We start from the raw sequence: 23,847 nt of genomic DNA, 5'->3' as shown, positions 1-23,847 counted from the left end.
ATATATATATATATATATTAATCAATGTGTTTAAACTTTTGACTTGGATCTATCATTTCCTTTTTTTCTAACTGTACCTGCAGGGACTCAACAGGATCCTCACTTTGTTCATGTCAGTGAGGTAAAGAGTTGGTCTGACGCTCAGAAGCACTGCAGGGAGAACTTCATAGACCTGGCCACTGTGAGGAGCGACAGTGAGAACCAGAAGATCCAGAGCTTGAAGCCATCCAGAACCTGGGTTTGGATTGGTTTGTACAGAGATCCTGACATTAACTGGTCTAATGGGAGTCCCTCCACATACACAAACTGGGAAAGAAGTCCAACTCCATTAGGCTCCATGAGTGTGGTTTGTGGAGCTGCAGAGTTGCCAAGATCAGGACAGTGGATTTTGTCAGACTGCGAAACTAAATTCCCGTTCGTTTGCTACAGCTCTCCAGGTAAGTTATAAACTGACTTTCACTTAAAGAGATTGCAGCATTAGATGATGATCATTTGTAATTTATTATAATGAAGCAGTAACTGGACAGCACAGTTTCTTCTTTGTTTCTGTGTGACAGTAAAACGGCAGGTGATCAAGATCAGGATGAAGCCAGAGGACTCCACTGTGGATCTGAATGACCCTGCTGTGAAAGCACAGATCCTGAAAAAGGTGAGTCTCCAAACCTTTTTAGAAAACTTTGAATGGTTGTCCAAGTGAGTGATGGGGGAATGTTTTTCTTCATTTGTGTGTTTGACTGTGTTTCTATCCTGTTAGCCTGCCAGGTGAAACTCATTCAAGCTTCCAACAACAATACAGATTGAAGAAAAAGTTTAGAAATGGTTTCCCTTTGTATCTTTCAGTTCCAGGACCGGCTGAAGGAGAATGGACTGAGTGGAGTCACCCTGAAGTGGAGAGAGCAGCCTGATGGGAAAGTTTTCCACAAGGAGAAGAAAATGTCAAAGAAGAAGAAGACTGAGCTGTGAAAGTGAACTAGAGCTGTACAGTCTGTAGTTAGAGATGGGACAGATCTGATCTAATATCAGAATCAATAACTCAAGACCTACCTTTTTAGTCTGGTTTTTAACTGAGTCTCATGTAGTCTCATTTAGTCAAATATATTAAATCTTAGTTTTTTATTAGTTATTTAATTATTTTGCTTTTGCATTTTATTTTATCACCTATAGATGACCTTTGTGTTTTTTATTATCTAAATTGGATCATTTTGTGATTTTGCACCTTGAATTTTAACACTTTAACCTCCTATGTATCCTCTTGAAGAATTAATGATGGCGGTCCGTCAGTACCTGTTTTTATCTGGTTATTTCTCGTCTTTGTTCTTGGATTGTTGGGTAGGGTGGAGGAGGGAGTCATGTTGTTGCTGTTTGATTTGTTTTGAAGTATAACGCTTTGTGATTCATCACTGTATGAAAAGTGCTAAATAAATATAGTTTGATTGATTCATTGTGTTGTAATTTACGTCTAGGATATCGAAGTGACGCCACAGATCATTTCAACAGTCAAGCTTTGTAGAAGAAATGCAATGCCAGGTAGCCTTCCACCTTATACCTCTGACACTATTATGATGCATCTGAATCAGTATGGGTACACCAGTCCAATCAGCAGTGGATAAAAGTGGATCAGTTCATCTCTACATGTAATCAATGGTGAAAGTTGTTTCTATCTGCTCATACACAGAGTACACTCACTGATAGACTGGAATAAAAAAGCAGCACCTACATTCTCATTATACAGACCCCGATTTAAGCCCAACCCCTCAAAGATGTGGAAATTAAAATCCTTGAGATAAACCCAAAACTTCTTCATAGAAAGTCACGTTTTGCTTAAACAACACAGACTGTAAAGAAACGCTACAGTCACGGCTGTTTGTAAAAGACTATTTCACTAAAAAAGAAAAAGGGATTTGCATTAGTGGTGAGCGATATGACGATCTTAGATCGTGAAGGATTTGAACGTGTTAACAAATCTGCTAAAGCAACAAAGAGATGGTAGAACTGGGCCAATGTGTTTATCCTGTCATGCTGCAGGTTACGCTCCCACACAGACGCATCTCCCCCTCCGTGTTGGCTCTGCACAATCGGTTAAAACTAAACTTAAGAATTAGTGCGCAAGAACAACTCCACCGTTTAAAAATGTTTCTAACCCGTGTGAGCAACACTTACAGTTAACTTATCTGCTTAGTTTGCACAGTTTAGGTTTTCTTCAGGGACGACCCAATACTAAAACCAGTATTCGGATTCAGTTCAATGCCATCTTCAAGTACTCGTAAAACAGCGGCCTCGATACCTCTTTACGGCGCGCACGCCCCATTAAGTTGAGTGGGTAGACGAAGAGAAGCGAGATGTCAGGGGTGTGGAGATATTTCAGTACACAGTTTGTTAAAGCTAGCAGCGTGAGACTGCTACAGCTAACTTTACAGCTAACGCTGGAGAAGCGGAAGAAAATGTCAAGAGACAACCCACGTGTGGTTAAAATAACAGAAGGTCTGACCCAGTTCATTGCTCTTGATCACTAGCCGTTGTCAGTTGTCGATAAAGGATTTTGTCATATTCTGAGTGATTTGGCGTCGAAGAATGAGGTTCCCCGCCGTTACACACGGACACTGTGTTTGCTACTGACTTCGATCCGAGGTCAATTACCCATTTATTTCTGTGTGCCTGCTTGAGAGTGTCTGTCTGTCTGTCTGCCCTCATCATCCTAAAAAACTAAGCTTATGCTTCCATTTCAGTACTCAACGGTATTTGATACCGGTGAGTACCCAAATATAAGTGCTTGGTTTGCAAAAAAGTGGTATCAGTGCATCTGTAGTTTTCATCTTGGATAGCGACACAAAAAACTCTAAAAGGAGCCGGAGAGGCGTTCACTGCAGAGAGTCAAACAGAGTGGCGCTCAGACACTCAGTGATGGAGATATAACCCCTGTTGGGGTTTTCTCACGGCAGCACCATTATGTAGGGACCTTCCCCGGCGGCAACATTATGTTGGGGTTTTATGATGTAACATTTAGTTGTCGAATTAAATTGAATAATTAAGTTTACTTAATTATTAAAATAAATCAATAATTATTATTAAACTGTGTTTAATAAACCTTGGGGCACCACCCTGTAAACAGGGAACAACCAAAATATTACAAATATCAGTCTCAAATGATTTAATTAAATACCAATATCATTAATAATTAACAATCTGTATTTAATTGAAGGTGTGAAATCCGAACACAAAGCCCTTTCACCCAGCCTAAGTCACAATGCAAATACACAGTAATCACAAACAACTGCTCCTTAAATTATAACAAAATTTATTTAACAAAGAAACATCAAGTTAATCAATGAAACTCAATCAAACAAACAACTATTATAAACTTCCCAATATCATTTGTAGTTTTGTAAAGACAATCTGAAGTGCTCAAACGTGACTTAGGTAATCTGCTAAATGCAGTGAGCTCTCTGAAGGTTGAAGTCTTTTTCAGTGGGCCGCTACCACCAGTCAGAGGAGGAGGAGAGAGATTCAGCAGACTGTTGGCAATCAACAGATGGCTTTCAACAGAATGTGAGGTCCACTCAATCCATTTTATTGACAATTTTAACTTCTTCTGGGACAGAAGACATTTTTTCAAAGGAGATGGCCTTTCCCTTAACAAGTCAGGAGTGAGGCTTTTCCCCTCCAATCTCTCTTTCTTCCTGCGTCATACTGTTCCCACTGCCAAGGACAAGAGACAAGATGAACCCAAACAAAAGGAGCAAACACCAAAACATGAAGGAGAACCGACTCCCCCCCCGCCTATGTGTCCTGGCCATGAGGGGTGCCAGAATGAAAAAGAGGAGGCCTTATGTCCTTCACCAGGAGCCACTGCTGGAGAAGATTCACCTATTCCACCTACTCGAGAGGATTCACCAACTCCACCTACTCGAGAGAATCCCCCAACTCCACCTGCTCGAGAGGATTCACCAACTCCACCTGCTCGAGAGGATTCACCAACTCCACCTGCTCGAGAAAATCCCCCAACTCCACCTGCCCAAACTCCACCCAGTTCATCATCTTCACTGGGTATCCCCTCCCCCTCCTCCCCCATGTTGGAGTTTACTGAACAAATGAACAAACTTGTCAACACTGGTACCAGACTCACTCCCCTCCGACCTGGGTTCCTAATCCCCCTAATTCCCCAACAACAACCCGGCCCCCCTCCACTACGTCCGCGCAGACGAGCCCCACCTGTACCCCTTCCAAAGCTAGATCTGAACCTACACCAGTCTCCCAATAAGAGCCCAAAAGAGTGTGTGTACTGATGTGTTCTGGGTCCAGGTTTTAAGGCAAATGCTAAGCCTGACATCTCCAGGGAAAAGCCAGGGCCCTTTGTCCCGGAAGTTTTTAACATACCAGTTATCTCAAATAGCTGGTGGCATGGCGCAAAGTACAGCAGTAGATTAAAACGTACGGTCACTCTATCTAACTTGATTCCAGTTGTGCGTCAGCCACAGTGTGAATCTAGCAAAGTTCATAGCATGTTACAATTTGTTCTACTAAATGTTAGATCTCTATCAGCCAAGTCACTTTTAATTAATGATCTCATAATCTAAGAGAATTTGGATTTTATGTTTTTAACTGAAACTTGGTTAAATGAGAACAACAGTGCAGCAGCACTTATTGAAACAGCTCCCCCAAACTTTAATTTCATCAGTGAAGTTAGAGAGTCGAGGAAAGGAGGTGGAGTAGCTGCTTTGTACAACAACAAGTACCAATGCAAACAGTTGTCATATGGGAAATTCTGCTCTTTTGAACACATTGCACTCCAGCTAAGCTCACCCTGTTGTGCAATATTAGTCACTATCTACAGGCCACCAAAGTATAACGCAAACTTCTTTTATGACCTCAACAAACTATTGTCTGCTGTGTGTATTGATTATGACTGTGTCGTTATAGTGGGTGATTTCAACATTCATTTAGACAATCCAAGAGATAACAGTGTGAAAGAACTTATAAACATCTTGGAAAACTTCGATCTTTCCCAGCATGTAACAAATCCAACACATAACAAGGGACACACTCTGGACTTGGTCATTTCAAGAGGTCTAATGGTTTCTGATGTTGTAGTGAATGATGTTGCCATCTCTGATCACTATTGTGTTTCCTTTAAAGCTTCCATCTTGGCTGACTGCAGAGAAGGCAAAACAGAGCTGAACAGAAAACGTTACATTGATGACAACACATGCACACTCTTCACTGAGGCATTCACTAACACACCAGCTCTACACTCAGCTCCTGTCAAAGACCTTGTAGATATGTTCAGCGCTAAAGTTCTAAATATTATTGATGCCGTTGCTCCAGTCAAGGCCAAAGCTGTCTGTGTAAAAAGAAAGCCCCATTGGAGGAATGGGACACTTGTTATAACAAAGAAAAAAGATTGTAGACAAGCTGAGCGCAGGTGGAGAAAAAGTAAACTCCAGGTTCATTATGACATCTTTAAAGAGGCGCTCCGCTTATATAACTTAGAACTCAAAAAGGCCAGACAGTCCTTCTTCTCTGAGATAATCAACAAGCACAGCCACAACAATGCTCAGACTTTGTTTACTGTCGTGGACAGGCTGACCAACCCCTCAGCACCAGTTCCTGCTGAACTGTTATCTGTAAAGGCATGCAATGACTTTGCATCGCACTTTACCCAAAAGATTGAACAGATTAGACAGACAGTCAGTGAGTCTACTACAGGCAGCCTGACTGTAACTCCTGTACCTCCTAATGAAAACAATTTAGCTAACCTGGCACATTTTCACCTTCTAGATCCTGTAGCATTAACAGACATAGTTCAACACCTCAGGTCCACTACATGCAGTCTTGACATTCTGCCCACAAGCTTTTTAAAAAATGTTTTTAACTGTGTTGCACCAGATGTATTGCAGATAGTTAACAGCTCTCTTCAGACAGGCACTTTTCCGAAGTCGCTAAAGACAGCAGTGATTAAACCCCTCCTAAAAAAGAGTAATCTGGATGCTTTATCAATTAATAACTATAGACCCATATCTAACTTGCCTTTCTTAGGCAAGATAATCGAAAAAGCAGTGTTTGTGCAACTTAACACTTTTATGGTACAAAATAAATACTTCAGTGTTTTTCAGTCTGGATTCAGGTCAAAGCACAGCACTGAGACTGCTCTTATCAAAGTGCTAAATGACATCTATGTGAACAGTGATGCATCTAAAGTCTCAGTTTTAGTGCTACTGGATCTTAGTGCTGCATTTGATACGGTGGACCATAACATACTGCTGGACAGACTTGAAAACTGGCTTGGAGTTTCTGGAACTGCCTTAAATTGGTTTAAATCTTACTTGCAGGACAGGGTCTACACTGTGTCTGTTGGTAATTATGAATCTGAGCATGTAAATATTACCTGTGGAGTTCCTCAAGGTTCCATCCTTGGGCCGCTTTTATTTAACATCTACATGCTCCCTCTCGTTCAGATCATGGAATATTACAACGTTTCCTATCATAATTATGCAGATGACACACAGCTCTATATATCAGTGTCAACAAATGACCATAGTGCCTTATATTCACTGAGCAAGTGCATCAACGAAATCACTGAGTGGATGTCTCAGAACTTTTTACAACTGAACCCAGAAAAGACTGAGGTGATTGTTTTTGGCCCTAAAGAGGAAAGGTCAGAGGTCAGCACTTGTCTTGAATCCATGTCCTTAAGAACAACAAATCAAGCCAGAAATCTTGGTGTGATTATGGACTCAGACCTCAAATTCAACAACCACATTAAGATGGTAACAAAATCAGCTTATTACCATTTGAAAAATATTGCAAGAATCAAGAGTTTTCTGACCAAACAAGATTCAGAGAAACTTGTTCATGCTTTTATTTTCAGCAGGCTGGATTATTGTAACGGTGTGTTTACAGGCCTTAGTAAAAAATCTGTCTGACAGCTGCAGCTGATCCAAAACGCAGTAGCCAGAGTCCTCACCAACACAAAGAGGGTGGAGCACATTACACCTGTGCTTCAATCACTGCACTGGCTGCCTGTGTGTCAGAGGATCGACTTTAAAATCTTACTACTGGTCTATAAAGCATTAAATGGTCTTGGCCCTAAGTACATGTCAGATCTACTTGTAGAATATAAAACATCCAAACTGCTCAGGTCCTCAGGAAGAGGTCTACTCAGTGTTCCCAGAGTCAGAACCAAACATGGTGAAGCAGCGTTTAGTCAATACGCTCCTCAATTGTGGAACAAACTCCCTGAACAACTGAGGACTGCTGGCACACTCCACTCCTTTAAATCAGGCCTTAAAACTTTGTTATTCGCTCAGGCTTTCAATTAGAAATATACTGTCTGCCTTACTGCATCACATTCTTCCTTTTTTGATAGTTTTAACAGTTGTTCCTTTATCGAGTATTTTCACTTTCATCCCGTCTTTTAATGATGTATTTTGTATTCTTTCCTTAAGCTCTGTTTTAATGTTTTTCTGTTTCTATGTCTGTAAAGCACTGTGAATTGCCTTGTGTCTGAACAGTGCTATATAAATAAACTTGACTTGACAAAAACTAAACTACAGGTAACAAACAAAACAAACAAGCGTGGCACGTGTGTGTGTGTGTGTGTGTGTGTGTGTGTGTGTGTGTGTGTGTGTGTGTGAGTGAGTGAGAGAGAGAGAGATCGAGATCAAAATGGCAGCCACAGGTCTCCTAACCTGGTCTATTGTCTAGAGACGGAGTCAAACTCTGTCTCTACCTGATCTACGTTTCTGCAGCGTCTGAAGAGCCACAGATCTCTATGTGTATGCGTCTGCCGAAAGGTGCGTGTGTGCGTAAAGGGAGAGAGCGAGGAAAGAGCGCACCTCGAAAGCTCAATCTCAGCCTGGAACTCACGTACAACTCAGAGCATAGTTAACTTCACTAACAGAAGCCAGTGGCCGGATTTGTATCAGACGCCGTTCACACTAGTCTTTCTGATAATGAGTCTATTACCCGGTTATGACGCGAGAGCTCACAGAGAAACACACGGGACGTGGCGGCACAAATAAAGAAAACAAAAGAGGTTTTACTCTCATAAAACCTAAGACACGGTCAAACACCAAGCAAATATTATCACCGTTTGACAATAATAACTCAGTTATTAAACCTGGAGTTTAAGTTATCCTGGCTGGACCCAACACCCCGGTGTTTAAAATGCTGCTGTTGGTGTTTTTGCTTTCTGTATTTAAAAATTACTAACAAAACTCTCCACTAGAAGCTCATTTGTTATTATAACAGAATCTATAGGGATTGAGCTAAACAATGTTATGAAACAGAGGGAGCCAATCATATAAGCTTTTAAACGGCCAACAAAAACAACGTTGCTATCGTTATGCTAGCTGCAGACGCGGTGAGAGTGAACAGAGAAAGGTTTGATCAGATCACGTGTTACTGACTCGGTCCAAACTGTGTGCTGATGCATTAAAAGTTAAAAGGGGCGCGTCCCGCTGCATGTGGTGGCTGGCTCTCCACTGTGTGTTTGTGTGTGAGTGCGTTTGCGCTGAAATGTATGTTTGGAGTCTCAGCCTTTTCCGCACTGCTCACGGTCATGACAGCAGAGAGAGCAGTAGGGAAGAGTAAATGCAGGCAGCTACATAAAACACGTTTAATACTCATAGCATAGTTTTGAGGACTTTATGGTAAAAGTTTTACCCACGCTGTGGCGGATAGCCCTCTGAAATGTACTCGCCGTATCAAGCAGATCCTCAAGGAACTGCAGGTTTGTTGTACTTCCGCATCGGCTTTATGTTTCAACACCGGAAGTTGCAGATTAAATTTTCCTCTAAATGAAAGACTCAGGACTATAATGTGTTTTTTATTAGTCTGACACTTTCATGAATATAATCCAAAATATATCAAAATATTATTTCTGATTCTTCATAAACTTTGGATATTTATTTTAAGGGTTTTATTTATTTTGCGAATGTTTAATCACTGCATGAGAAAGTGTTGTTCACGACAATGCAGGGAAACCTACTTATTCAAAAGCTCAGAGGTAATCCAAGTGCAACACTGCCCTCTAGTGTCTATATCGGCAAATAAACCTTGACTCAATTCTGTCAGGACCACTTTGGGAGGAAAATACTTTATTTGCAATGATGAATATTTGGAGTTATGGCTCTGTTCTGAGACCTCGTGCTCTTCCACATGCTAAGGTGGAAAGCATTTGGCAGGAACAGCACACAGTCCTGCCCTTCATGTGCATACAAGGAAAGCCTGAGGCAAAGAGAGAAGCAGCATAAACCAAAGAGAGCAGGCATCAATGACATCAGCATGGTATTCACTGCCAATGTTACTGCAGATGTAAATTAGCCTAAGGCTAACTCTGGTGCAATGCATCTAGTGGTTACCTTTATGCTTTTTATTGCACATTGTCCCTCACAAATAAAGTTGAAGTTGAAAAATGAAGTCAAGAGACAGGATAAGGAGGAGCTGAGGTGGAGGAAGGTTTCAAATGCAATAGGCCATCAGCTGATGATGAAATCAGCTGTCATAAAAAACTGTCATGATAGCAGAGCGTGACTCTGCGGCCTGTCTGAATGTTAGGATGAAATGTCAAGAATTCCTTCCTCTTGGTAGTTAATGATCCATGTGCCTGTGGTTGGCCTAGCTCGCTAGATAGTAGCTAGCTAACTGGACACAGGCAGGGGTCTGATCAACCTCGATAATAGTGTGTGATGCTGAGAGAGCTAAATCACCTGATTATTCCAGGAACATCACTGAAGATGTGGATGCAAATGTATCTTTACTTCTGCTTTCCTCAAAACCCGACTGAGCATGCTGTAAATGTAAGAACACAGCATCTGTGTCCTGGATACGCAAATTAGGAATTTGTTTTTACGACATTCCCCCCCTCAAATTAAAGTCAAATTTAGACATGAATTAATAAACATCCAGCCAGATAACTCTATGGTTACCCTGGAGTTCATCTGAATATTGACAAACAATGACTGGACTGGTTTTCGTTTGTTGTCTTACTCAGGAAATCAGCCTTATGAGGACGGAAAAGTAAACCTGGTTTGAATAGCATTAAAGTTATATTACATTCTGTCAATAACTAACTTGGAAAAGCAGGAAGAAACAGGGTGGGATTCAAATGTTGATATTGTCAACCTCTGTGTATAAAGAGTGTTACAGACCTGTGGACTGTCTCATTAACAGAGAAGAGGAGCTGGACGTTTGTGTCCCTAGAATTACTTAATGTCCTCAGTGATATTAGTGGAGACAGTCCTACAGTCAACGGAGCACCACCATGATGGAGAGGATCTTACTGGGTCTCTTGTGTCTCTCAGGTCAGTAAACTGTGTTTAATTATAACTGCTTATTATGTTACAAGCTACAATGTCTTCAGTATATAAGTGCTTTAAGAGGTTGTCTTTATGATTGTATTGGCTGGTCTGAAAAAAATGTTAACCATGAAAATTCAATAAAAAGGAAAATCAAAGAAACACTGAAGGTCATCCAGGTTTTGATGCATTTTGAACTGTAATTGTAGAAGAAGCCAGTGTACATATTATTTTAGTTTGAAGACTCTATCTCCACATAAAGAGAAACTTTGTACATGAATAGTTGTGTTAAAGCAGCTTTTTATCATTAATCTTGTAGGTGCAGCAGAGCACCTGTTTATTTACTGCTTACTGTATGTTCTCCTCACAGGCTGGAACATCTCCTCATGCCTTCCCTTTCAGTACCACTATGTAGCTGAGCCTATGACTTGGACTGAAGCTCAGACCCACTGCAGACAGAAGTACACAGACCTGGCCACTGTTGAAAACTATGAAGAAGTGCAACAACTGAAATCCACAGTTCCATCTCTGCTCGGTGAACATTCTGTCTGGATCGGTCTGTACAGTAAATTCGAGTGGAAATGGTCAGACAACTACACAGGGAGTGGGGCTGATCACAGGAACTGGTCAGAAATAGAACCCAACTTTAGGGGAGGTCAATTCTGTGTTTTCATTATTACTTATGGAACCTGGGCGGATTATTTCTGCTCTGACAGATATCCATCTATCTGTTACACAGGTAAGAGAGAGAGAAACGGGGGCACGTCCACATTTTCTTTGATTGGCACAACTTGTTCACTGATTGATGAAGGAGTGGGATGGAGTATTAGTGCACAGAAATGATAGGGGTGTAATCTCTCCTTTAAAAGAAGGTCCAATGTTATTCCATTCTCTAGAGCTAAATTCTGACTCAGGGATGATTCATTAGGATACACGTAGGAGAGAGAGGCCTGTCTCCACCCCGCCTCCTCCCTAGAGTCAATGTGCACCAAGGTTGTTCTGTCACAGAAACAGACGCTTCAGTGTTTAGCCAGCTCTACGTCTTAAATATTAAAAGCGGTCCTGTGTGATATTTAAAAGACAAAGGGAGAACAGATAGGGCTAATTATAACATGTTCATTAAATACTCAAGTGCACAAAGGAATCTATTCTACGCAGTATGTTTAAACAGGGCCATCTTTTCAGTCAAGTGTGACAATACGTTAGATATCACAATTTTCCACATAACAACTGAAAATATTCATTATTATGATCTGTTATTATCGGTTATTTTGCATTTTGGGAGTTGTTGTATTTGATTTAAATCAGTTTAAAATACATTTTTTGCCTCTTCTCGGTCAAGAAGGCACCAAAATGAAAAACATATTTCACATTTCTACTGCATATATGACCCAATTTCACTTCCTATTCATGTTCCAATGGGTGAAGTTTCCCTTTAATCAACCATTTTATCTGGATTAATAATTGTTCGGACTCGTGTTTTGTCCTTAATTTTATTTTAAATGAAATGACCACAGGTCATAAACCTGAAATACAACAAACAAACAAAAATAATATTTAAATAATATAATAATGAAATCAAAGAAGCCTTTAAAGACATTAAAAAATGTAGTAAATCTGGCTTGAACAATATAAACTACATTTCCCAGAATGCCTAGCACCAGAGGAGCGTTCGCACAGGGACTCTACCGTCACTGGTTGCTATGGACGCCGTTGTTAAGGACGCTGTCACAAAACCCATGCCACCCGTGCTTCTTCCAAGTGATTTACACACAGAAACGCAACATAATGACGCGGCACTACACCATGAATCACCAAACCAAACCACCACCACCAGAAACCAGCAGATTGCTCTAAACCAGGGGTGTCCAAACTTTTTTTCTTGAGGGCCAAAATTGTCGCGTTAGAATCGCTCACGGGCCACAGGGTTTTTTTGTTTGTTTTTTTTTAAATATTGGAAGGAACTTTTTGTATTTTGACCTCTTCAAAAAATAATGTAAATGCACAATAACTAATTGCAGTGGGAAACTGTTGTGTTCTACTTTTTTGGAAAGAATAGTCAGGCTTTTATAGGTCTCCCTCGCTAACATGAAAAAGAAAAAAAAAAAGAACGAAATATGCCATCTGATGAGGCCTGGGGCCAAAATCTTCTGCTTCTTCGATTTGAAGTCAAGGGCCACAAACAATCCACTCAAGGGCCACAAATGGCCCCCGGGCCGCACTTTGGACACCCCTGATCTAAACAATCAGACATCGTGTCTCGCAAGCTACAGGCTAACAAGCTACTCTCGGCCAGATAACACAGACACATTGATTTACAGTGCTCACACATATAAGTGACTTTAACAGGGTTATTAGGCAGCGTGAGTAGTAGCAGTTGCATACTAACGGGCTCTGTGCTCCTGATGATGGTTTGAGTGAAAGTGACCACCAGGTGACATAATTAGTGTTTTACCGCAGCTGCGCATGCGCAGACAACATAACACGTCTGAGCATTAATGAAACTTAAAGTTGTTTTCTATTTTAATAAAACACATCAGACTCATTTTCTTTTCTTTTTCTTTTCTTGCGTGAGCAAAAGGTCTCAACAATAATTTCCTTTTTTTTTTCTAACTGTACCTGCAGGGACTCAACAGGATCCTGACTTTGTTTATGTCAGTGAGGTAAAGACTTGGTCCGACGCTCAGAAGCACTGCAGGGAGAACTACATAGACCTGGCCACTGTGAGGAACTACACTGAGAACATGAAGATCCTGAGCTTGATCCCAACAGGAAGCTCGGCTTGGATTGGTTTGTACAGAGATCCTGACATTAACTGGTCTAATGGGAGTCTCTCCAAGTACACAAACTGGAATGGTAGTCGAACTCCATTTGGCTCCATAAGCGAGGTTTGTGGAGCTGCACAGTTGCCAAGATCAGGACAATGGATTCTGTCAGACTGCAAAAATAAATTCCCGTTTGTTTGCTACGGCTCTCCAGGTAAGTGATGAACTGACTTTCACTTAAAGAGATTGTAGTTTTAGATGATGATCATTTGTAATTTATTGTAATGAAGCAGTAACTGAACAGCACAGTTTCTTCTTTGTTTCTGTGTGACAGTAAAACAGCAGGTGATAAAGATCAGGATGAAGCCAGAGGACTCCACTGTGGATCTGAATGACCCTGCTGTGAAAGCACAGATCCTGAAAAAGGTGAGTCTCCAAACCTTTTTAGAAAACTTTGAATGGTTGTCCAAGTGAGTGATGGGGGAATGTTTTTCTTCATGTGTGTGTTTGACTGTGTTTCTATCCTGTTAGCCTGCCAGGTGAAACTCATTCAAGCTTCCAACAACAATACAGATTGAAGAAAAAGTTTAGAAATGGTTTCCCTTTGTATCTTTCAGTTCCAGGACCGGCTGAAGGAGAATGGACTGAGTGGAGTCACCCTGAAGTGGAGAGAGCAGCCTGATGGGAAAGTTTTCCACAAGGAGAAGAAAATGTCAAAGAAGAAGAAGACTGAGCTGTGAAAGTGAACTATAGCTGTACAGTCTGTAATTAGAGATGGGACAGATCTGATCTAATATCATAATCAATAACTCAAGACCTACCTTTTTAGTCTGGCTTTCAACTGAGTCTCATGTTGTCTTATTTAGTCAAATATATTAAATCTTAGTTTTTTATTAGTTATTTAATTATTTTGCTTTTGCATTTTATTTTATCACCTATAGATGACCTTTGTGTGTTTTATTATCTAAATTGGATCATTTTGTGATTTTGCACCTTGAATTTTAACACTTTAACCTCCTATGTATCCTCATGAAGAATTAATGATGGCGGTCCGTCAGTACCTGTTTTTATCTGGTTATTTCTCGTCTTTGTTCTTGGATTGTTGGGTAGGGTGGAGGACGGAGTCATGTTGTTGCTGTTTGATTTGTTTTGAAGTATAACACTTTGTGATTCATCACTGTATGAAAAGTGCTAAATAAATAAAGTTTGATTGATTCATTGTGTTGTAATTTACGTCTAGGATATCGAAGTGACGCCACAGATCATTTCAACAGTCAAGCTTTGTAGAAGAAATGCAATGCCAGGTAGCCTTCCACCTTATACCTCTGACACTATTATGATGCATCTGAATCAGTATGGGTACACCAGTCCAATCAGCAGTGGATAAAAGTGGATCAGTTCATCTCTACATGCAATCAATGGTGAAAGTTGTTTCTATCTGCTCATACACAGAGTACACTCACTGATGGACTGGAATAAAATCAACGACACAGTCAACAATAATACAGGTCAATAATAAGGAAGTACAGATACACTGCATTTAAGAAAAATACATTCATGAGGAGGATGTAAATAATGCACACAGGCTACATCCTCAGACAGCCTAAAACAATGAAGAGTTTAGAGTATGAAAAACAAACAGCTTTAGTTTGAAAGTGCGAAGAAAATAAAACATCACGAACAAAATGTGGAAACAGGTCTGCCAAGAAAAATGATAACAGCAAAGATACACTGTAAAAAAACAGAAAATTGAAAGTTCACTGCGCACAGCCTTAGTGCAGATAACCTCAGCAGAAGAGAAAGAACAGAGCTGCAGTGCAAAAGAATGATGACTTTATAAGAATATAAGTCCTCAGTGCATTTCACAAAGACTTCCCCAGAACATGACACGAGGCTTGACCAGTTGAGAACCACTGCTTTAGAATATAAGCAAACAGCAACAGTGCATTTTATTTGATTCTTCAAAAAGCAGTTCACACAGTGTGATTCCGAGGTTTGAGATTCATCAATAAATGAAAACTCTTTCAGCTGTAATGAAAAGGTTTACATGACTCCCATTGTTTGGAACTAACTTTTAAATACTTTATTCACAGCATCATCCATACCGTCTATCTATGGCCACAACTTTATACAGAAACCCGAACTTTGAACTCACATCTATTACCGTACACGTTGAAAAGAGAACCACACACAGTTTGGTTCATTGAACAGTTATTTCATGAGAACACAGAAAAGCAACACAGCTGTGGATAAATGTAAAAATGTCTTACCTTTAAGCAGACACAAGGTGTGAAAGTGTTTCTGTGTTGTCCTCAGCTCACTTTCATGATGATTTAAACCCATTGCTTGTGTGTCAGGAGATGATTTACAACATGTAACCTCTGAGCAAGACACAAGTGAAGAAGTTCAAGTGCATCCTCTCTGTTAAACGCTTGACTCCATAATAAATTAAACAAGCCCGCCTAAACAGACAGCGATTAGCATCCTCCTTAGCCTAAACAGACAGCGATTAGCATCCTCCTTAGCCATGCTAATTCCAAGGTTAACTCACTTTCCGGTGCTTCCTGTTGTTTACCGTTGATGTCTGAGCGATTCTGCCGTCCATGTCTGGTTCTCCAACCTCCTTGTCACATGTATTTCCCCCACACTGTTGTTTTTCACCCTTTCCTCAGGTGTTCTAGTTGATGCTAGCGCACACAGCATGCTAACGCTAGCGCTCCCCAACAGGTGACAGATTGAATGAGTGACTAATTTGATGACCTCCAGGTGGATGAGCCTGTTGCTTTTATGGCAGAGGATGAGGGTCAAACTGGACAAAGCACATGTTTTTCTTTTTCACTATACATGAGAGAAAAAAGTCAAACATGGAAAATAAAGTCAAAATGTGGAGAAATAAGTCTAAATTTCACAAAAAAACCTTTTAAATCCCATTTCAGTATTTGAAATTTAAGCTGTAAAAAGTTTTCTTCACATTTCTAAATGTTTTCGTTTTTCTGGATATTACATTTTTTACTTTTTACTCAGAATTATATTTAAATTCTTTCTCTGTAGATTTTGACTTTATTCTTGAAATTGTGTTGTACTTTTTTTGGCAACCACACTCATTTTCAAAACTTTGTTCCTGACATTTTCACTGTTTTTCATGACGTTTTTTTTAAATTGTATTTCAGCTTTAGTTTATACATTATGACTTTTTATTGATACAAAAACTACATGGGTGCATTACTTTTTATAAATGATCTGTTTTGATGAGTTTTAGTAATGACTACTGTGCATACAGTTAAGAGTCTTGCTCAAGGACACATCAGACATGTTGCTGCAGGAGCTGGGGATCGAATCCAAGACTTTATGTTGACGACCGACTGAGTCACAGCAGCTCCTATACTACTTACCAGATCTTAAATGATGTTGAATAAGATGATGTGCAGACAAATCAAATAAAACCCAAAAACGTACAAGTTATGGGAGTGATTTATTCCAGTATGCAGGTTGAGTGCACAACGCTCCCTGATGAGGACACACAATTGTTTTAATAGCAAAATCAACAAATCCAACGTACCGCAGGAAAGAAGAACAGAATCAAAACAAAAGGGTGTGGTCAAAACTGCTTGATTGGTGCAATCAGCTGTGAAACTCCTTTCCTATTATATTGGAATACCCATCATTCCCTCCCCGACACAATGACAACACATCACTAGAAAACTAAGAACAAGTCGACCATGAGCAGAATATGTACAAAAGATGAAGCGTAAACCAGAACGAGTGAATGTGGTCTGTTTGTATCAAATATAAGACGAGCGGAGGGGTGGTGCTTATGGTATCTGTAGTCTTTAAAGACCTTCTGTCCAAAGACCTGTCTGTGGAGAGTGTGCAGACTTACTCAGGTACGTGTCTGCAGCTCAGCTTACATCATTAGTGCAATCACACAACCAATCAAAACGTCAGCAAAAAGGCAACAAAAACATTAACCAGTGTTCACACGTGTTGAGATAAATGACGAGTGTATCAAAAATATCCATATACATAGTTTCCACTGTGTTGTCGTGAGTGTCTTTATGAGACAATGAGTTATTTTCAGTTAAAGACGGAAAAATTATCTTACACTTGAGATCACACTGACAGAATCAAAAAATCCGTGAAGCAGGCAATGGCGTTGAGGAAACCGTAAACAGTGAGAGTTTTCCAAATTTACTCGACTCGGTGAATGTTCACTCGAAAAAAACAATGCTGTGTGTTTTGGTAGAAGTGTAAAACACTCACACATGTCAAAGGGAGTATGTACAAAGTGGACATTGATCATATTTACACATTTACATACAACAAACCGAACCTTTAAGGAGACATGATTCCACCGTGGGCTACGCCTAATATAGGCTGATACACGAAAATATCAACTACACCTTCCCTCCATGACAGCGCATTTTGTCTCCATGAGTCTCTACAGGACAAGTGGGGAGGAAGAGGAGGAGGAGGAGGTCTGTCATGAGAAATAAATAAACTCAATAGGTAATGTTACTGAGCAGATTCAGATCTGCTGTTTTAGGCACCATGGGACGGACACAAAGGTTTTGCTGATTTTTACCCCCCCTCCTCTGAACTGAGCTTTAAACAAACGTACAAGTCTGAGAGGGCTGTAGGACTCTAAGCTTGTTTTCCGTCCTCGTACCTGTGAGTGGGATTTCACAAAAAGTGCAACGCCGCCCTCTTGTGTTTGCATGCTTGTCATGATACAAATCCACAAGGGTTTAATGCAATTCTACATTCCACAGAGAGAATATTATTGCCTGTGAAGAGAGTCATTGTGAGAGAAAAAAGGAGAGTAACAAAAAAGAGTAACAATTCATCTTTTTGAAAGTCACCATAATCACAGGGCAGCCAATTCATGTTCACACTTGTCCAAACAAACCGGGCAAGGAGGAGAAATGTCTCCTGTTTCAGAACAACATCTCCAAATCATCCAGCTGTGAAAGTATCCTTAATTATCTTGTAAGATTCCCTCTGTTTACAGTGTATGACTTTCTATCTCGAACATGAAAGTGGAAAATAATTACAGCCTTCAAGCTTCCCCAGATGAGAACGAAGCCAGAGAAGAATTGGTACCCTAGGAATATGTTGAATTTGACTTTACAACCTTGGTGCACTTAACCCTTTATGCTTTGAGAAAATAGAGCAGTCCTCTGTGGTTACGGCTGGCCGACAATGGATGGTCACACCTTCACCTGCAGTAAGTCATGCTTGCTAATTTTGAACATTGATAAGTAACAGACAGCACACACACACCTTTTGTTCTTTGAAAACACAGATAAGTGAGGATTCTCAGTGTAGAGTCATTAAAACCTCCGACCTCGAAGGGTGTCAGTGCTCGTCTCCAGGGCTGCTGCAGGAAGTAAAAAAAGAAAAAGTAAAACAGAGCGCCTTCCATCTCAGATAGAGATGAAGTTGGGAAAACCAGGTTGGACATGAAGAAGAAGACAGTCCTTTCTCCAGAGAGATAAAACATGACACTAAAGCTGGAGCAGAAGGGTTGAGGAGGCCGTGGAGCGGAGGTGAAGTGTCCGAAGAAGGAGAGGAAAAGAAGAAAAGAAAAGGAAAGGAAGGCAGAGTGGAGTCCCTGTGCTCGTTAGCCGGCTAGACTGAGCTAGCTCGTTAGCGTTGCCATGGCAGCCATCAGCTGGTCAGGTAACTGTGCAGTTCTCTGGAGTTGATGCTCAGGACAACACCTGAGTGGTTGCCTGCCAAAGAGAGGAGACACAGGAAATGAGTAACTCAAAAAGAACACATAGTTCGTGTTAGTAACATTTCTGATGTATTCAACCTTCATCATCAAAACAGAGTGCAATCTAAAGGCTGATAAAATATGAGGAATGCAGCGACTTCTTATATTTGGATCACAACACAGCACAGATGTTTCATTTAGATCACAGGGGGACTGTTTGAAAAGACGGAGAAGGAGGAGAATTTGTCCTCTTTAAGCTATAAGCTTTTAAATGCTCTCCCCTTTCTTGGAGCTCACCTGATTCCTCAACAACTTCCCTTCAATTTCTCCTTATTTATCTTGTACATGGAGTCAGTTCAAACCTTCGCTTCAGCCTCTGCCTGAAACTGTTTGCTACTGACATCAAAGAAGAGCAGCCAAAATCATACAGCGCCCACTTCTGGTTAAAAACAAATATCTCAATATACACTGCTCAAAAAAATAAAGGGAACACTTAAACAACACAATGTAATTCCAAGGCAATCACACTTCTGTGAAATCAAACTGTCCACTTAGGAAGCAACACTGATTGACAATTAATCTGACATGATGTTGTGCAAATGGAATAGACAACAGCTGGAAATTATAGGCAATCAGCAAGACCCCCAATAAAGGAGAGGTTCTGCAGGTGGTGAGCCCAGATCACTTCTCAGTTCTGATGCTTTCTGGCTGATGTTTTGGTCACTTTTGAATGCTAGCGGTGCTTTCACTCTCGTGGTAGCATGAGACGGAGTCTACAACCGACACAAGTGGCTGAGGTAGTGCAGCTCATCCAGGATGGCACATCAATGTGAGCTGTGGCCGGAAGGTCTGTGTCCAGAGCATGGAGGCGCTACCAGGAGACAGGCCAGTACATCAGGAGACGTGGAGGAGGCCGTAGGAGGGCAACAACCCAGCAGCAGGACCGCTACCTCTGCCTTTGAGCAAGGAGGAAAAGGAGGAACACTGCCAGAGTCCTGCAAAATGACCTCCAGCAGGCCACACATGTGCATGTGTCTGCTCAAACAGTCAGAAACAGACTCCATGAGGGTGGTGTGAGGGCCCGACGTCCACAGGTGGGGGTTGTGCTTACAGCCCAACACCGTGCAAGACATTCTAAACCTCAAGTGTCTGGAGTGTGTCAGCAGTTCCTGCAAGATGAAGGCATTGATGCTATGGACTGGCCCGCCTGTTCCCCAGACCTGAATCCAACTGAGCACATCAGGGACATCATGTCTGGCTCCATCCACCAACGCCACAATGCACCACAGACTGTCCAGGAGTTGGCGGATGCTTTAGTTCAGGTCTGGGAGGAGATCCCTCAGGAGACCATCCACCACCTCATCAGGAGCAGCCCAGGTGTTGTAGGGAGGTCATACAGGCACGTGGAGGCCACACACACTGCTGAGCCTCATTTTGACTTGTTTTAAGGACATTACATCAAAGATGGATCTGCCTGTAGTTTGTTTTTACACTTTGATTTTGAGTGTTACTCCAAATTAACCTCCATTGGTTAATACATTTGATTCCCAGTGATTTTGTTGTCAGCACATTCAGCTATGTAAAGATAGATAGATAGATAGATAGATAGATAGATACTTTATTGATCCCGAGGGAAATTCAAGTATTTAATAAGCATACTTCACTCCTTCAGATCTAGGATGTGTTATTTTAGTGTTCCCTTTAATTTTTTTTGAGCAGTGTATATTTTTGACTCGTCAATTTGAATTGTCTTTCATTTGTAATTTTGATTGTATCGTGATGCGTCCTTTCATCCCTATCCACAACCCTAAATCAAGTTACCATGATATAGCTGATATAGTATATATTATAATGACATGACTAAGTGTCTTGTAAAAGCTGTTGATGAACAAAATGCATCTCGACACCAACACTGGAGTCAAATTAAAAAATGTGAACATGAGTATAAAATGCTTTTGGTAATACCAGTAATGATAATGAAAATGGGGGAAGTCCTCCAGTACCTTGGTGTGTTAGCTGCTGGTGTTAGTGGCTGGGGTTTTAGTAGCAGTGGTTAGTGGTAGTCCTTATAAGGGAACGGAAGGCGGGGCTACCTCCTGCGTTACCTAGAGTCTGCGAATCCAGGTCGTCGTCGATGAACTCCTCGCCCTGGATGATGTGCTGCGTGTCCTCGCTGTGATTGACGGGGCTGGTCATCTCCTGCTCCTTCTCGTTGTGCATCTGGGCGTAGACGTTGCGGTTGCCTGGAAGCTTCCTGAAAAACAGTGGGGGATAGGCATCCTCAGTCCTAAGCAAAGGACTGTGGGATTTGTTGTTTTTGTAAGATGGGGCTGTAGGTTTTTCACTGCATAGTTTAATTAAAGTGACATTTAGGTGGATGTTTGTGTTCGGGACACAAGGTGGTGCTGCTGGTGTGATAGTGACATGACAAGAAATCATGCAGCTATATAAAGTAGGAAATTAACATTCATGCAGGCTACCGGGGGGGGGGGGGGGGGGAATACAGTGCTTAAAAGCTATAAAACTGCACGACATTAATGTATTCATTTGGTCAAGTGTTTGGTTGCATCCTTCTTAAAATCAGTGAACAAGACCTTTTTAAAAGACACATTAAAAGAATATCAGGTCTGTTATTTAAAAACAGTATTTGCTGCCTGTTAACTTAAAGAGTAAGAAAAGAAAGAATGAAATATATTTTAATATTTAATTTGAGGCAGAAGTTTCTTCACATGTAGGAGAATGAAATCAAAGATGCTGATTTACAAGGAAACCTGGCAGCTGTATAACTCCTTAGCTCGTTATCAAATCATTGACATGAACAACCTACTAAGTATTTAAAATAGACAAACTATTTAATGAAAGAGAGATGTCAGCTTGTACTTTTTGATGACACAGAATGTTTTTTTCGTTTCAGAAACAGAGAAAGGTCTAAAAAACCTGACAGTGTTGTTTGAGGCTATCTATCACTGTCTTTGTCCCTCTGTGCTCACTAAAACTCACAGCTCTTTAAAATGACCAGCTCACCTTTTAAACTTGTAGAGGATGAAGGACCCAGTGGCAATGAGGCTGATAAGGAAGATGACTGCCCCAGCCCAAACACCTGGACCTCCAGCAGCTCCATGGTAGCCTTTGAATGACAAAAAAAGACTATTTAACTATTAATGCATAGTTAATGCATCATGTTTGCAAAATCATGACTTTAAATTCAGGTTTCTGCAGGCAAATCAAGGGAGTATAATGAGTCAGAAGACCTCGATTTTTTAAAAAACTGCAGGCGCAAGTAGACTTTAATCATATTTGAGTGAAAGATTATCAGCACAGCTTAGTATAGAGAGGTTGAAACTGGAAAGATTTGGACAGGTTGGGGGACCCAGAAAAGAATATAAGCACAGCAATCAAGAGGGTAGGGATGTCAGGTGCACCCAAACAGAAAGCTGCAGGTGTGTAGTTCATGAACGCACCATTCTCTGCCGCTGCAGCTGTGGAGCCGTTAGCAATTAGACCTAGCCCTTGGAAATAAATCAATAACATGCTATTATCTTAAAAAAAACACACATCACAGTCTGTTGTGTTTGAAAGAAGACATGAGGGTTGTCATGCGTTTAAGATTACAGTACCTGCGTTTGGGTCTGCTAGCATCACCAGCACTTTCAGACCACCACGCACCACGAAGCTGACGTTGTTGTCGTTAAAGGCCTGCATGATGGATGGGGCACGCTGAGGAGAAGATATTAACAATGACAGAGGTTGAATGACCAAAATACCAAATAATAGCAGCTAGCAGCAAAGGTTATAGCTGTTTTGTTCCTGTGTTTATGATCAGTTTCTCTTCACTATTCTTGTTTTACATGTCAGTGTGTTTAAACTGCATATTTAAAAATGAAAACAACAGTGTGATTTTCTTCTGGATCTGCTGGTGGAGGTTCTGTATTTGATCCTTTTAGACAAAAGAAACTCTGATTCTCTCATAAAAACACATGCGCTCGATATACCTTATCTACAAACATGTTCTGTTTGTCTGGTTTGCTGTCCTGCGGGAGGACGTACAGGTCAGCTGAGGTGGGCAGGCCGGGATTCACCACCGTAACCAGCGATTCCTGAGGAACACCTGTGATCTGAGGACACAAGGTTAAAGGTCAGTCACACTAAACTATATGTTGAATGTTGAGAACAGAAATGTCACCAGTAGTTTAGCTTTAAATCAAGGCACATCATAATAAGCTGGCTACCTGTGACACAGTTTAAGCTTGATTTGTGGCTCTAGTGATCGGGGACGTGATCCAACTCATGGCTTGTTGCCACTGATTATTTGTCTGAAAAACCCTCAAGTGTGTTGTCACTACAATTACATTACTGCTCCTGCAGCAGCAGCCAATGAGAGTGAGCAGATTTGGAAGGGTCAGTAACCATATGTTGTATACTCTGACAACTCACCATTAGCTGGTGCTGCAAATCAAATAAAGTATTGTTTTTATAATTTTCTGATTTTCACTTTAAAACAGAACACACAGCAGAATGGCCAGCTGACGATTGACCTTCCTCCATATAAGGCTGTGATTATTATGTTGAAGTTGGTTCAAACTTTCCTTATGTCTGTGGTGTCCCTACATTTTTAAAATGGAGTAAGATTTGAAAATCGTCTAATGTGTAGCCAGCTTAAGAAGGCCATAAAAACAATACAACCATAACAGATAACAGAGGAAAGTTAATGAAATATAAAGGGGGAGACAGTTTACAAATGTAATAAATCTGGAGGTTTCCCAACTAGCTTTGTTTTAGAGTAACTTGAAAAATGTTTATTGCATCTATGGCCCTACCTTTGTGAGTATCTTAGTGACCACCTGGCCGATGTCGGCTCTCCACTCAGGGATGTTTGGGTTAAAGCGGTCCAGGTTCCTGCTGAAGCTCAAAGGGATAACCTGGAAGTTATCTGAGATCAGATACAACAAGTGATTGGTTAGTACTCAAGAATCAGTGTCATGACGTAAAGCTTAAAATGAGAAAATGCAGTAGTGTTACAGTCTATAAAGATCCCGTTTATTATTCTGTACAATCTTAAATCACATTCACA

The 23,847-nt window shown here is 40.8% G+C and overlaps 3 protein-coding genes across 9 annotated transcripts in view; 2 read left to right on the top strand and 1 right to left on the bottom strand.

The window, feature by feature from the left end:
* Positions 1 to 90: 90 nt before the first annotated feature.
* Positions 91 to 1,024, top strand: LOC306841243 (uncharacterized protein). The gene is made up of 3 exons (XM_079371027.1): positions 91 to 437; positions 558 to 649; positions 841 to 1,024. Exons 1-3 carry the CDS (start codon positions 338 to 340, stop codon positions 961 to 963), a joined length of 315 nt encoding a protein of 104 aa, XP_079227153.1. The 5' UTR covers positions 91 to 337; the 3' UTR covers positions 964 to 1,024.
* A 9,912-nt stretch (positions 1,025 to 10,936) lies between these two features.
* Positions 10,937 to 13,890, top strand: LOC306841241 (uncharacterized protein). Its single transcript, XM_079371025.1, has 4 exons — positions 10,937 to 11,034; positions 12,921 to 13,274; positions 13,395 to 13,486; positions 13,678 to 13,890. Exons 2-4 carry the CDS (start codon positions 13,040 to 13,042, stop codon positions 13,798 to 13,800), a joined length of 450 nt encoding a protein of 149 aa, XP_079227151.1. The 5' UTR covers positions 10,937 to 11,034; positions 12,921 to 13,039; the 3' UTR covers positions 13,801 to 13,890.
* Positions 13,891 to 16,513: 2,623 nt separating this feature from the next.
* Positions 16,514 to 23,847, bottom strand: part of sorcs2 (sortilin-related VPS10 domain containing receptor 2) — a 277,922-nt gene continuing 270,588 nt past the window's right edge. Inside the window, exons 22-28 of one of the 7 annotated variants that reach the window (XM_079370958.1) lie at positions 23,594 to 23,706; positions 22,769 to 22,891; positions 22,394 to 22,493; positions 22,238 to 22,285; positions 21,801 to 21,903; positions 20,780 to 21,075; positions 16,514 to 18,792 (exon numbers count right to left, since the gene is read on the bottom strand). In XM_079370958.1, coding sequence (XP_079227084.1) covers positions 20,817 to 21,075; positions 21,801 to 21,903; positions 22,238 to 22,285; positions 22,394 to 22,493; positions 22,769 to 22,891; positions 23,594 to 23,706 — 746 coding nt within the window. In that variant the 3' untranslated portion in view covers positions 16,514 to 18,792; positions 20,780 to 20,816. The remainder of the gene's footprint in view (positions 18,793 to 20,779; positions 21,076 to 21,800; positions 21,904 to 22,237; positions 22,286 to 22,393; positions 22,494 to 22,768; positions 22,892 to 23,593; positions 23,707 to 23,847) is intronic. The other 6 variants (XM_079370959.1, XM_079370960.1, XM_079370961.1 and 3 more) reach the window with 6 other exon arrangements.

Source organism: Symphodus melops, assembly GCF_947650265.1.
Source record: "Symphodus melops genome assembly, chromosome: 20".
NCBI classification, from domain to species: Eukaryota; Metazoa; Chordata; class Actinopteri; order Labriformes; family Labridae; genus Symphodus; species Symphodus melops.
The sequence above is the reverse complement of the archived record's forward strand: the minus strand, read 5'-3'. Positions and strand labels throughout refer to the sequence as shown.